The sequence below is a fragment of the Herpailurus yagouaroundi genome, unplaced genomic scaffold, assembly GCF_014898765.1.
Source record: "Herpailurus yagouaroundi ecotype Mexico unplaced genomic scaffold, PumYag 166, whole genome shotgun sequence".
Classification (NCBI taxonomy): Eukaryota; Metazoa; Chordata; class Mammalia; order Carnivora; family Felidae; genus Herpailurus; species Herpailurus yagouaroundi.
In genome coordinates this window covers 21703614-21719112 of record NW_024412407.1, presented here as the reverse complement: position 1 = coordinate 21719112, position 15499 = coordinate 21703614, and the positions used below count along the sequence as shown (strand labels likewise).

Genomic DNA, 15499 nt, shown 5'->3' with positions numbered 1-15499 from the left:
TACTGAGAAAGAAATTCTCTATATGCTAGCAAAATCTTATTATTTGTCTTGTTTATTACAACCATCCTAGTGGGTGTGAAACATCTCATTGTAGTTTTGATTTGCATTTGCCTGATAGCTAATCATGTTGAGCATCTTTTCCTGTGCTTATTAACACTCTGACTTTATTTTGATTAGTGTTTGAATAGTATACCTTTTTCTGTACTTTTACTTTTAATTTACCTATATCATATTGGAAGTAAGTTTCTATAGACTATTTACAGTTGGGTTCTGATTTTGTTTTTTTAATTTCTATCTTCTGCTTTTTCTTTTCCCTTTTTCTTTATTTTTTTTATTGAATTATAATTAATTTGCAACGTTATATTAGTTTCTGGTGTACAGCATACTGATTTGACAATTCCGTACATTACTCAGTGCTTACCATGAAAAGTATAGTCCCCATCTGTCACCATATATTATTACAATATTGAATATATTCCCTATGCTGTACTTTTTGTCTCTGTGACTTATAAGTGGAAGCTTGTCCCTCTTAATCCTCTTTATCTATTTTACCCATCCCCCATCCCATCTTCCCTCTGGCAACCGCCAGTTCTCTGTATTTAAGAGTCTGGTTTTTTTTAATTTGTTTTGTTAGTTTTTCTTTTGTTTTTTTAGATTCCACATGTAAGTGAAATCATACAATATTTGTCATTCTCTATGTGACTTACTTCACTCAGCATAATATTCTGTATGTCCATCCATGTTGTCACAAATGGCAAGATCTCATTCTTATGGCTGAGTAATACTCCATTTTATGTATATACCACATCTTTATCCATTCTTCTATTGATGGACACTTAGGTTGCTTCCATCTCCTGGTTATTAGAAACGTGCTGCTAGAAACATAGGGCTGCACATACATTTTCAAATTAATATTTTTGTTTTCTTTGGGTAAATACCCAATAGGAGGATTAATGGATCATATAATCTGTTTTTAATTTTTTGAGGAACTTGTATACTGTTTTCTACAGTGGCTACACTAATTTACATTCTCACCAACAATGCATGTACTTTTTCTCCACATCCTTCCCAACACTTCTTATTTTGTGTCTTTTTTTTTTTTCCTAGCCATTGTGACATGTGAAGTGATTACTTACTGTGGTTTTGATTTGCATTGCCTTGATGATAGTGGTGTTGAGCACTTTTTCATGGGTCTGTTGGCCATCTTTATGTCGTCTTTGGCAAAATGTTCATTGAGGTTCTTTGCCATTTTTAAATTGGTGTATTTGTGGGTTTTTTGGTGTTGTGTAAGTTCTTTATATTTTGGATATATTAACCCCCTATCAGATATGTCATTACAAATATCTTCTCTCATTCAGTAGGTTGCCTTTTTGTTTTGTTGATGGTTTCATCCAGTAAGCAAAAGCTTTTTAGTTTGGTGTTAACCCCAGTAGCTTAATTTTCCTTTTGTTTATCTTGCGTGAGGAGACCCATCTAGAAGAACGTTGCTATGGCTGATGTGAAAGAGATTGCTACCTGTGTTTTCTGGTAGGAGTTTTATGGTTTTGGGTCTCACGTTTAAGTTATTAATCCATTTTGAGTTTATTTTTGTGCATGGTGTTAAGAAAATGGTCCAATTTCATTCTTTTGCATATAGCTGTCCAGTTTTCCCAGTACCATTTATTGAAGAGACTTTCTTTTCCCCCATTGTATATTTTTGCCTCCTTTGCCATAAATTAATTGGTATGTAAATAATGGACTTGTTTCTGGGCTATTTTGTTCTGTTGTTCTGTGTCTTGTTTTGTGCCAGTACCATACTGTTTTGATTACTAGAACTTTGTATTCTATCTTGAAATCTGGGATTGTGATACCCCCTGCTTTGTTCTTTCTCAATATTGCCTTAGCTATTCAGTGTCTTTTGCAGTTCTATATAAATTTTAGGTTTATTTTAGTTCTGTGACAAATGATGTTAGCATTTTGTTAGGGATTGCTTTGTTTTTTTTGTTTTGTTTTTTTTTTTTTCAACGTTTATTTATTTTTGGGACAGAGAGAGACAGAGCATGAACGGGGGAGGGGTAAAGAGAGAGGGAGACACAGAATCGGAAACAGGCTCCAGGCTCCGAGCCATCAGCCCAGAGCCTGACGCGGGGCTCGAACTCCCGGACCGCGAGATCGTGACCTGGCTGAAGTTGGACGCTTAACCGACTGCGCCACCCAGGCGCCCCTGTTAGGGATTGCTTTGAATCTGTAGATTGCTTTGGGTAGTATGGACATTTTAACAATATTAATTTTTCCAATCCATGAGCATGGAATATCTTTTCATTTGTTTGTGTCATCTTTAATTTCTTTCATCAATATTTTATAATTTTCAGAGTAGAGATCTTTCACCTCCTTGGTTAATTTCATTCCTAGGTATTTTACTATTGCTACTGTAATTATAAATGGGATTGTTTTCTTGATTTCTCTTTCTGCTCCTCATCAGTGTATAGTAATGTAACAGATTTCTATTTATTAATTTTGTATCCTGCAACTTTACTGAATTCATTTATTCTAATAGTTTTTTGGTGGAGTCATTAGGGTTTTCTGTATATAGTATCATGTCATCTGTGCATAGTGACAGTTTTACTTTTTCCTTACCAATTCGGATGCCTTTTATTTCTTTTTCTTTTTTTTTTTTTTAACTTTTTTAAATGTTTATTTATTTTTGAGAGAGAGAGTGTGAGCAGGGGAGGGGCAGAAAGAGGGAGACACAGAATCTGAAGCAGACTCCAGGGTCTGAGATGTCAGCACAGAGCCCGATGTGGGGCTTGAACCCACAAACTGCGAGATCATGACCTGAGCCGAAGCCAGACACTCAATCAACTGAGCCACCCAGGCACCCTATTTCTTTTTCTTATCTTATCCAGTGGATATCCTGGTCTTGTTCCGGATCTTAAAGAAAAGCTCTGTTTTTCATCATTTAATGTTAGCTATGGGTTTCTCATATATGACCTTTATTATGTTGAAGCATGTTTTCTCTAAAATTACTTCGTTGACACTTTTTATCATGAATTGATGTATTTTGTCAAATGCTTTTTCTGCATCCATTGAGATGATCATATCGTTTTTATCATTTTTCTTATTTAATGTGAAGTATCATATTGATTGACTTGCAAATATTGAACCACCCTTGCATCCTTTGAATAAATTCTACTTGATCCTGTTGAATGATTTTTTTTTTAAGTATATTATTGAATGAGGTCTGCTAATAGTTTATTGAGGGTTTTTGCATCTCTGTTCAACAGAAATATTGACCTGTAGTTTTCTTTTTTTGTGGGGTCTTTGGTTTTGGTATCAGGGTAATGCTGGCATCCGAGAATAAATCTCAAAGTTTTCCTTCATCTTCCATTTTTTTTTGAATAGTTTAAGAAGAATAGGTATTAACTCTTTAAATGTTTGGTAGAATTCACCTGTGGAGCCTTCTGGTTCTGGACTTTGTTGGGAGTTTTTTGGTTACTGATTCAATTTCATTACTAATAATTGGTCTGTTCAGATTTTCTATTTCTTCCTGGTTCACTTTTGGATGATTTTACGTTTCTAAGAATTTATCCATTTCTTCTAGGTTGTCCAATTTGTTGGCATATGATTTTTCATAATTTTCTCTTAGAATCTTTTGCATTTCTATGGTGTTGGTTGTTTCTCCTCCTTCATTTCTGATTTTTTTTTTTTTTTTTTTGAGTCTTCTTTTTTCTCTTGATGAGTCTGGCCAGAGATTTATCAGTTTTATTGATCTTTTCAAAGAACCAGTTTCTGGTTTCCTTGATCTTCTTTTTTTTTTTTAACTTTTATTTCATTTATTTCTGCTCTAATATTTATTATTTTCTCCCTTCTGCTAGCTTAAGGTTTCTGCTAGGTTTTTTTTAATATGAAATTTATTGTCAAATTGGTTTCCATACAACACCCAGTGCTCATCCCAACAGGTGCCCTCCTCAATGCCCATCACCCACTTTCCCCTCCCTCCCACCCCCCCCCATCAACCCTCAGTTTATTCTCAGTTTTTAAGAGTCTCTTATGGTTTGCCTCCTTCCCTCTCTGTAACTTTTTTCCCCCTTCCCCTCCCCCATGGTCTTCTATTAAGTTTCACAGGATCCACATAAGAGTGAAAACATATGGTATCTGTCTTTCTCTGTATGACTTATTTCACTTAGCATAACACCCTCCAGTTCTATCCATGTTGCTACCAAAGGCCATATTTCATTCTTTCTCATTGCCAAGTAGTATTCCATTGTGTATATAAACCACAACTTCTCTATCCATTCATCAGTTGATGGACATTTAGGCTCTTTCCATAATTTGGCTATTGTTGAAAGTGCTGCTATAAACATTGGGGTACAAGTGCCCCTATGCATCAGCACTCCTGAATCCCTTGGGTAAATTCCTAGCAGTACTATTGCTGGGTCATAGGGTAGATCTATTTTTAATTTTTTGAGGAACCTCCACACTGTTTTCCAGAGTGGCTGCACCAGTTTGCATTCCCACCAACAGTGCAAGAGGGTTCCCGTTTCTCCACATCCTCTCCAGCATCTATAGTCTCCTGATTTGTTCATTTTGGCCACTCTGACAGGCGTGAGGTGATATCTGAGTGTGGTTTTGATTTGTATTTCCCTGGTGAGGAGTGACGTTGAGCATCTTTTCATGTGCCTGTTGGCCATCTGGATGTCTTTTTTAGAGACGTGTCTATTCATGTCTTCTGCCCATTTCTTCACTGGATTATTTGTTTTTCAGGTGTGGAGTTTGGTGAGTTCTTTATAGATTTTGGATACTAGCCCTTTGTCTGATATGTCGTTTGCAAATATCTTTTCCCATTCTGTCGGTTGCCTTTTAGTTTTGTGGATTGTTTCCTTTGCAGTGCAGATAGGCTTCTGCTAGTTTGTTCTTTTTCTAGCTCTTTAAGGTGTAAAGTTAGGTTGTTTATTTGAGATTTTTCTTGTTTCTTATGGTAGAGCTGTATCACAATAAATTTCCCTCTTAAAACTGCTTTTGCTGCATCCCAAATATTTTGAACCATTGTGTTTTCATTTTTATTTGTCTCCATGTATTTTCTTATTTCCTCTCTGATTTCTTGGTTGACCCAGTCATTTGTAGTAGCATGTTGTTTAGCGTCCATATATTTGTAGCATTTCCAAATTTCTTCTAGTTTCATACACAGTTGTGGTTGAAAAAAGATGCTCGATATGATTTCAGTCTTCTTAAATTTATTGAGACTTGTTTTACTGCTTAATATGTGATCTATACTGGAGTATGTTCTGTGTGCACTTGAAAAGAATGTGTATTCTGCTCTTTGGGATTACAGTGTTCTATATGTATCTGTTAGGTTTGTCTGGTCTAATATGTCATGCAAAGCCATTGTTTCCTTGTTGATTTTCTGTCTAGATTATTTATCAATTGATATAGGTGGGGTGTTAGAGTCCCCTACTATTATTGTATTGCTGTCCATTTCTCCCTTTATGTTTATTAATAATTGTTTTATGTATTTTGGTACTCCTGTGTTGGATGCAGAGATATTTACTGTTGTTATATTCTCCTGATGGATTGATCTCTTTATTTTTATATAGTGCTTTTCTTTGTTTCTTGCTACAGTCTGTGCTTTAATATCTATCTTGTCTGGGGTGCCTGGCTGTCTCAGTCAGTAGAGCATGAGAATTTTGATCTCAGGGTTGAGCCCCATGTTGGGTGTAGAGATTACTTAAAATCTTAAAATTAAAAATAAAGTATTTTGTCTGATACAAGGATTGCCACCCTGGCTTGCCTTTTTGTGTGTGTTTTGGGGTTTTTTTTTAATGTTTGTTTATTTTTGAGAGAATTTGCAAGTGAGGGAGGGGCAGAGAAAGAGGGAGACAGAGGATCTGAAGTGGGCTCTGCACCAACAGCAGAGAGCCCCACTTGGGGCTCAGACTCACAAACTGCAAGATAATGACCTGAGCCAAAGTCAAACTCTTAAGTGACTGAGCCACCCAGGTGCCCCACCCTGGCTTATTTTTGGTTTTGTTTTTGGCTTCTATTTGTATGGTATGTGTTTTTCCAGTCCTTTCAGTCTGTATATGTCTTTAGGTCTGAAGTAAGTCTCTTGTAGGCAGCATTTAGATGGGTCTTGTTTCTTTATCCATTAAGTTGCCCCAATTTTTTTTTATTGGAGTCTATTTATGTTTAATTATTGATAGGTATGTATTTAATGCCATTTTGTTAATTGTTTTTTAGTTATTTTTGTAGTTCTTCTTTGTTCCTTTCTTTGTCTCTTGCTCTCATCCCTTATGGCTTGGTGGCTTTCTTTGGTGTTATGCTTGGATTCTTTTCTCTTTATTGTGTGTGTGTATTAATACGTTTTTGATTTGTGGTTACCATTAAGTCCACATATAAAATTTATGTGTGTAGCAGTCAGTTGTAAGTTAATGGTCACTTAAGTTTAAACACATTAAAAGCACTAAATTGTTACTTCCCCATCACGTTTTATGTATATGATGTCGTATTTTACATCTTTTTATTTTGTGTATCTTTGGATTTTTATAGACATAATTGATTTTTCTATTACTGTATTTTAACCTCCATACTTGTTTTATAAGTGGTTTATCTACTACCTTTATTACATACTTGTTTTCACCTGTGGAATAATTTCCTTTCTTAATTTTCTTATTTCTAGTTAGGGCTTTCTCTTCCACTCAGAATTCCCTTTAGCATACTTTGTAAGGCTGGTTTGGTGGCGATGTATTCCTTGAACTTTTGTTGGGAAACTTTACCTCTCTATTCTAAAGATAACTTTACTGAGTGGAGTATACTTGTTTGCAGAGTTTTTTCCTTTCAGCACTTTGTATATATCATACCACCCCCTTCTGACCTGCAAAGTTTCTGCTGAAAAATCAGCTTATGGTCTTACAAGAGGGCTTCCCTTGTATGTAGCTGCTTTCTTTTCTCTTGCTGTTTTTAAAATTCTTTATCATTACTTTTAGCCATTTTATTTTTTTTTTTATTTTTTTTTAACGTTTATTTATTTTTGAGACAGAGAGAGACAGAGCATGAACAGGGGAGGGGCAGAGAGAGAGAGGGAGACACAGAATCAGAAGCAGGCTCCAGGCTCTGAGCCATCAGCCCAGAGCCCGACGCGGGGCTCGAACTCACGGACCGTGAGATCGTGACCTGAGCTGAAGTCGGACGCTCAACCGACTGAGCCACCCAGGCGCCCCTACTTTTAGCCATTTTAATCATTACCTGTCTGTGTGGACCTCCTTGAACTAATCTTGTTGGAGGCTCTTGGTGCTTCCTGGATTTGCAAGTCTGTTTACTTCCCAGATTAGGGAAGTTTTCAGCTATTAGTTCTTCAAATAGGTTTTCTCTCCTTTTTTCTTTTCCCCTTCTGTGATCTCTGTATTGCAAAGGTTATTATGCTTGATGGTGTCACTGCGTTCCCTTAACCTATTCTCATTTTTTATTCCTTTTTCTTTTTGATGTTCAGCTTGGTTGCTTTCCATTACTGTGTCTCCTAGATCACTAATCCATTCTTCTGCCTCCCCTAATCCCTTGATTACCTCAAGTGTGTTTTTTTGTTTCTCTTACTGAATTATTCATCCCTTGCTGGTTCTTCATCTCTTCCTTAAAGTTCTCATGAATTCATTCACTCTTTCTTAAGTTCAGTGAGTATCTTTATGACCATTACTTGGAATTCTTTATCAGGCATATTGCTTATCTCAGTTTCATTTAGCTCTTTTGCTGTGATTTTGTCCCGTTCTTTCATCTGAGACATAGTCCTCTGACTATGTTTTGTCTAACTCTCCGTGATTGTTTCTGTGTATTAGGTCAGCTACGACTTCTTGAAAGTAGTGACCTTGTGTCAAAGAGGTCCTGTGGTGCCCTATAGTATAATGCCCCCAGGTCAACAGAATCAGGTATTCCAGCAGTGTCCTATATGGGCTGTATATGTCTTCCTGTTGTGACTGAGCCTTCAGCCCAGTTGACTGCAAAGCCTACTGTGGGCACACTGGGCAGGGTTTAGTCCCTGAGTTGTTGAGGAGCCTGTGTGAGGCCCAGTTGGCTCATGGGTGGCAGGGTCAGCAGTCAGGCTACCTGTCTGCAATTAGCCTCTCTATGTTGGTACAGCAAAAGGCAGGGCCTTCTCCCTGCAGAGCCCACAGCAGCTTTTTTGGGGGCCTGGGGCCAGCAGTCAAGACTAGGTGTCTATATTCCACCTCTGGCTGCACTTGCAGGTGCACCATATGGCAGAGTACTCTTCCTGTACAGCCTGCTAAGAGATTCGGCTCTAGAACTGTGAGCCAGCTGGTATGTGAGATTATCTTTCCCCTCCACAGTGCAGGAGTTTCTTTGGAATGGCACCATTCCCTGCCCGGGCTACTTGCAGGATATGGAGGAGCGGGAGTCTCTTTAGAGGGATGTGTGCCAAGATGGGTGGGTTGGAACAGGTAGGTGGCAGGGGAATGTGGCGGCAGGGCATGCAGTGCTAGCAAGTGTGGAGAGTGTTGGTGCTGGTTCCCGCAGGTGTCTGGCTATCTAGGCTAGGCAAGGGAAGGGAAGTGGCCCCCACCATCAATTTTTTCTTCCTGCTCTTTCAGCACATGTCCTGAGATTAGTAAATAAGTCTCCTTCACATATACCCCAGGCACTTTTCAAACTGTTGCTCCTGTGCCTGAATTATTTGTGATGCTTGCTCTTTAAGGGCAGGGACCAGTTTCCTATTGCCCTCCACCTCTTTTGTTAAGCCAACTGATTTTTAAAGTCCCCAGAGTTAAATTAAACTCTATTGATTTTAAAACTCCAGAAGTTAAGCCCCATTGGTTCTCATAACCAGATTTTAATGGGAATTTGTTTTCACAGTGCATGTCCCCAGTGCCTGAGATGCCTGGGGTGGGGTCTGATACTCTTCCGTGCTTGTGGTGTCCCTCCCATTTTGTGGTTTGTCTTGTCAGGGGGTTGGTTCCCAACCAGTCTCTACCTCTCCTACCTTTCCTACCTCTCTACCATTAACTGTGTAAGGTGTGTTCTGCCAGTCTTCAGGTTGTTTTTAGAGTTAGTTGTACAGATGTGACTGTTGTCTTGGTGTGTTCAGGGGACAGGGTGAGCTGAAGATTCTCGTACTCCACCATCTTGGTTCCCCACCCTGGGTCCTGTTTTTTAATTCATTCTGATAATGTCTTTAATTAGTGTGTTTATAACATTTACATGTAGTGTAATTATAAATATGGTTGGATTTAGATCCAACATCTTATGATTTATTTTGTTTGTTCCTTCAATATTTTGTTCCTTTATTTTAATTCATCTCTTGTGATTTTGACTATTATCTCTGTACAGTTTTTCAAGAGGTTTCGCTAGGAATTTTATATATATATGTGTGCATATATATGTATGTATATATATGTGTGTGTGTATGTATGTGTGTATATGTATGTACACATACGTATACATATATATGTATCTATACATATATACGTATATGTGTATATATATATACATACACATATACATATACACACATACATACATATATAACTAATAACATATTAGCAGGCCCACATTGTCAAGTGCGGGGCTCAGTCCCATGAATCATGAGATTGTGACCTGAGCCAAAATTAAGAGTTGGATGATTAGCCAACTGAGCCACCCAAGCACCCCAACGTTTAATAATTTCAAGTGACATGTTGAAACCTTTTCACTTTATAGGTCCATTTACCCTTCCACTTTTATGTCATAGTTATATATTATATCTACATATTGAAAATTCTATCAGGTAAAAGTCATAGTTCTTGTTTTCAAACATAAGACATTTTATTTAAAAAAATTTTTTTTATTACGTTTATTTTTTGAGAGGCAGAGAGAGACAGAGCATGAGCGGGGGAGGGGCAGAGAGAGAGAGAGGGAGATGCAGAATCTGAAGCAGCCTCCAGGCTCTGAGCTGTCAGCACAGAGCCCGATGTGGGACTCAAACTCAGGAACCAGTAGATCATGACCTGAGCCGAAGTCGGACGCTCAACTGACTGAACCACCCAGGCACCCCCTCAAACATAAGACATTTAAAACACTCAGAAATAGATCAGTGTATTTGCCTATTTCTGTTCTCCTTTTTTCCTGATGCTCTAAGTTGCCTTCTGATACCATTTTGCTTCTCTCTGAAGAATTTCCTTTAGAACAAATCTATTAGAAATGAATTCGTTTTCTCCTGAAAATGGTTTTTATCTCACTTTCATATGTGAATGGTATTTTTGCTGGGTATAGAATTCTGGGGTGACAGTTCTGTTCTTTCTGTATTTTAAGTGTTCCACTTTCAGTTTCAATCATTTTGGCTTCTGGCCATCCTGATTCTGATGCAAGATTGATAGTCCTTCAAATTGTTGGTTCTTTATAAGTATCATCTGTCTCTTACTGTTTTCAAGAATTTTTCTTTGTTTTTAGTTTTCAGAAATTTGATTATGATGTGTCTCAGCTTAGACCTACTTGGATTTATCCTGTTTGCGTTTTGCTGAGGCCTGAAAATGATGAAGACAGGAAGATTTCTGAGGAAGAGACAAAGTGTTGCATAATTTAAGCTCATAAATAACTGTTCCAGCTAAATATGTTTCCATGTTACTTTTTGCTTTTGTTTCCATATTACTTGATTGACAAGTTAGAATGTAGTTGATAGGAAATACAAACTATAATAGTATTTTAACTTCTGTCACTATTATGTCTTTTCAGCAGAGGGCTTTTTCAATCCATTCATAAAATAAATATTCTAGTATATTAATGATTGTTACATATTCCTAGAGCATAGAGAGACAACCTTATAAAATCCACTGGGAGATGTTAAAAACAAAATCCTTTAGGAATGGTTTTAGTCCTCATTTCGTCTTTAATATTTTTCCAGGGGCACCTGGGTGGCTCAGTCGGTTAAGCGTCCATCTATTGGTTTCATCTCAGGTCCTGATCTCATGCTTTGTGGGTTCAAACCCCACATCAGACTCTGTGCTGACAGTGCAGAGCCTGCTTGGGATTCTCTCTCTCTCTCTCTCTCTCTCTCTCTGCCCCTCTCCCACTCTTTCTGTCTCTCTCCCAAAAATAAATAAACCTAAAATAATTTTTTTAATTAAAAAAAATAAAAATTTTCCAGATTTATCTACAAATAAAGCATGCACTGGGCCATATCTTATGCTATCCAAAAAAATCTTCTATCCATGTTTTGAATACTGTGGCCAGTTTTTTCCTATTGGAATAAGATGTTTCATGGAGTTTGAGAGTCCATTTGAGGTTTCATCTGGTGCTATCAAGTCACCATTCTGATTGTGGCAGCTCTTACCTTTATAGATTTTACAACTTGATCATCCCATGTTTCTTTTTGGAATGTCAGACCAGATTTTGCGTGTCTGTGATGGAATCTTTGAACTTCTCCATAGATTTATGATTTTATTGTTTTATCTGAGGCCCCTGAATAAGGACTTGTGGTCAAAGAACTTAGCTTATAACACACTTTAAAGTAGTTCTATACTTACATATGTATGTATACTAGTACATACGTAGAATGTTAGCTTGTATAGTATTTTTATTGTGTGTTGTCTATTTTAGGTAGTGTCAAGCTATCAAATATAAGTCAGTTTGTCCCCTCTTCTCCCTCCCTGTTTGTTTTGTTCTGTTTGTTTTTGTGCGTTTATTGGTAAGGGGACTTTAAATAACTTGAAACTTTTACTCTGAAGGATCTAGTGTTTCATGGTAGTGGAGTTAATGGCAGATATGGTGACTTAAATATGAAAGGAAATCTGTATTATTATCCATCTATAGCATTTGGTAATTCTCTTAAAAAGTTTGGAGAAACGACAGGACATTGTTGGATGCTAACGTTTTCCTAGAAGCAGTATCTTGGATAGACACTGGATAGTTGTCCTTCTGTGTTTTAGCTAGTATGGGACATTGATAACTAATGACCCTTTTGCTTCTCATTTTTTCAAGTACCTTTTGCTAAACCTCTCAAATCTTAGAAGACAAATCTTTTGGTTGTTTTATCTGGGGAGCCAGAAGTTGTATTAATTTCCAGCTTGTTTAATTTTGGAAGCTCTCTAGAAATGTCCAGTCACATATTGAAGATTTTGTAAATTGGCAGTTTTACCCTTTAATTTATTCTAATTGAATCCTATTATTCAGGTTTGAACTAGTACAGTAGACTCTAACAGTCACATTCTGTAGCAAATTTCTGTCTTCCTAAAGTTGATGAAATCCTTAATTATAGCCGTTAACTGGGATCCATATGAGAGTTTTAACTTATAGAGCTGGCTTCTGGCCTAGTAATTTTATAGTGTGATTTTACTTTTTGAGAAAACCCTGAAGAGAGTATGGCTCATATAGAAGGTAAGGTAAAACTTAGTATAAAGAGAAAATTTGAAGATAGTAAGTTTCAGGGGCACCTGGGTAGCTTAGTTGGTTGTGTGCCCAACTCTTGATTTCAGCGCAGATCATGATCTCACAGTTCATGAGATCAGCACAGAGCCTGCCTGGGATTCTCTCTCTCCCTCTCTCTGCCCACCCCCAGTTTGTGGCCTATCTGTCTCTGTCATTCTCAAAACAAATAAACAAACAAAAAGATGGTAAGTTTCAGAATGTTTACATTTTTGAGAGAGATTATTTTAGAATTAAAATTTGTTTTGAGGTCACTGCATATCAAATGATGAAGCTAACTAACTGTTTCATATTTTGTCTCCTAATATTTTGAGCTCCTCTTAAATATTTATTGATTTTAACATATCAAAAATTTCTGATAATGGCTGGTGCTCTAAGTAATATATTTTTTTTAATTACTAAGGAAAGTGCAAGAGTTAGGATTATAATAGTTCCTATAAGAAGTAGTTCCTCCAAAAGAAGGACACTTTGACATAGCATGACACATAAGAGACCACTTTGGCTGGTCAGTGTGTGTTGTGAATGGGGTCTCAGGTCACCTAACTAAGCAGAGGCTAGGAAGGATCTCCTAGTTAGTGACTGAGAATCATGAACCACAGAATATAGACTAATAAAGTGACCTTTTTCACAAATAGCAAGATGAGAGAGCGCCCTCATGAAGAGCACAAATTTTCTTTTATTAAAGATTTTATTTTGGGGCACCTGGGTTGGTTAAGCATCTGACCTCGGCTCAGGTCAGAATCTCGCTGTTTATGAGTTCGAGCCCCCCGTCGGGCTCTGTGCTGACAGCTCAGAGCCTGGAGCCTTTGTCTCCTTCTCTCTCTGTTCCTCCCCTGCTCATGCTCTCTCTCAAAAATAAAAACATTTAAAAAAATAAAAATAAAAAGATTTTATTTTTCAGTAATCTCTACACCTAAACATGGAACTTGAACTTAAAACCCCAAGATCAAGAGTCGCATGCTCTACCAGCTGAGCCAGCCAGGTGCCCCAAAAGCACAATTTTTATACAATATAAAATGTATTCACTTGATTTGTGCTGCTTTTCCCCACCATAGATTCAGGGTGTTTTAAATACATTCTGATTATTTCTTTTTTTCTTTTTTTTTTTTAATTTTTTTTTTCCAACGTTTTATTTATTTTTGGGACAGAGAGAGACAGAGCATGAACGGGGGAGGGGCAGAGAGAGAGGGAGACACAGAATCGGAAACAGGCTCCAGGCTCTGAGCCATCAGCCCAGAGCCCGACGCGGGGCTCGAACTCACGGACCGCGAGATCGTGACCTGGCTGAAGTCGGACGCTCAACCGACTGCGCCACCCAGGTGCCCCAACATTCTGATTATTTCTGCAAATCATTTATATATGCTTTAATTTTTTTACTATTATAAATTCACTTTCAAGCTTATGCCATCCTAACAGAAGCAAAACTGCAAGGGTTCTTAGATGTTTTTTTCTCCCCATGAACAGTCCTATAACAATTGTAGCTTAAGAAGCCTATCTATGTTAACATGAACCTAAAATAATAAAATGGTATGCTGGCTTTGTTTTGAATCTTGATTTTAATTTTATAGGTATTCCTTTAGAAATGAGTTGCACAATTGAGAAGGCACTTGCTGATGCTAAAGCTCTTGTTGAAAGATTGAGAGATCATGATGATGCAGCAGAATCTCTGATTGAGCAAACCACAGCTCTTAACAAGCGGGTAGAAGCAATGAAGCAGGTTTGATTTTTCTTCTTTCTTGTTGATTCTTTTTTTAAAAAGCAGTCCTAGACATTTATGTATTGCTTGAATCATAAATTTCTGCCTAATTAGTATTTAGGTATTTTTTAATGTTCTATAGAATTTAAAAGTAGCTTGACTTCTATGTTTTAATTTTACTTTACATTATCATATAATTTTGTCACATCCAGGTGACAGTATATATGCATGTATACTCTAAAAACTGTAGATTTGATCACTTGTTTTCCTGACAGAGTTGCACATTGGAGTTTAGAAAATATATGAATATATTAGGTTCATATATATATGACAAAAACCAAATAATAACTTTTATTAATAGTGACACATACTTTTCTCTCTCATATTTTTATAATGTAATGTTCATATTTTTCTCTGTAAAAGTACTTAGTGATGTTATTTAACAATGAAGTAGTTTTTGAAAATGATGTAAGGCAGTATCTGGTTTATACATTAGGCAGTTGTTGAATTTGTACTTACTACCTTGTTTTTCATTTAATGCTATCAATAAAAGAAGAAATGAAAAGGGCTTCACTTCTTATTCTTTTATATAAGAACTTGCATATAAGAATTTTCCAGTGGTCCATGGAGTTCAACTATCATTTTAAGCCTTATGATAAAAATTTTCAACTCTAAGAGAAATATAAAATCTCTGCTATTATGATGGAAATCAGGGGAGATGTATATTCATAGCCTACTCTTGTGAAACTCATCCATTTTGTAAAAGGAAGCAATCCTGGGATGATGCTTTTAACAAAGCTACTAGAAATAATGGAGCTAATTTACTTGTTTTGTTGCCCTAAACAGATTACCTGTCTCCCTAACTATCCAGTTTGACTCATGCATTCCAGTAAACATATCTGGTATTGAGTTGTAAAAACAAAAGAGTTTGACAACTAAAGTTAAAAACCAAGAATGTTATAATTAATACATTACTAAGTGGAACATTAAAATGCCTTGAATATAGGGGCGCCTGAGTGGCTCAGTCCGTTAAGTGTCTGACTCTAGGTTTCGGCTCAGGTCATGATATCATGGTTTTGAGAGTTTGAGCCCCACATGGGGCTCTGCGCTGACAGTGTGGAGCCTATTTGGGATTCTCTGTCTCTCTCCCTCTCTCTGCCCCTCCCCCCCCCACACCGTCTCTGTCTCTGTCACTGTTTCTTTATTAAGAAAATAAATAAACTTAAACAATTAAAAAGAAGGGGCACCTGGGTGGCGCAGTCGGTTAAGGGTCCGACTTCAGCCAGGTCACGATCTCGCGGTCCGGGAGTTCGAGCCCCGCGTCGGGCTCTGGGCTGATGGCTCAGAGCCTGGAGCCTGTTTCCAATTCTGTGTTTCCCTCTCTCTCTGCCCCTCCCCCGTTCATGCTCTGTCTCTCTCTGT

General features: G+C 37.4%; 1 protein-coding gene across 1 annotated transcript in view; it reads left to right on the top strand.

Moving 5' to 3' along the window:
• The window catches only part of FGFR1OP2 (FGFR1 oncogene partner 2), a 32116-nt gene that overhangs the window by 8457 nt on the left and 8160 nt on the right, over positions 1-15499 (top strand). The window contains exon 2 of the mRNA XM_040487862.1: positions 13950-14098. Coding sequence (XP_040343796.1) covers positions 13964-14098 — 135 coding nt within the window. The 5' untranslated portion in view covers positions 13950-13963. The remainder of the gene's footprint in view (positions 1-13949; positions 14099-15499) is intronic.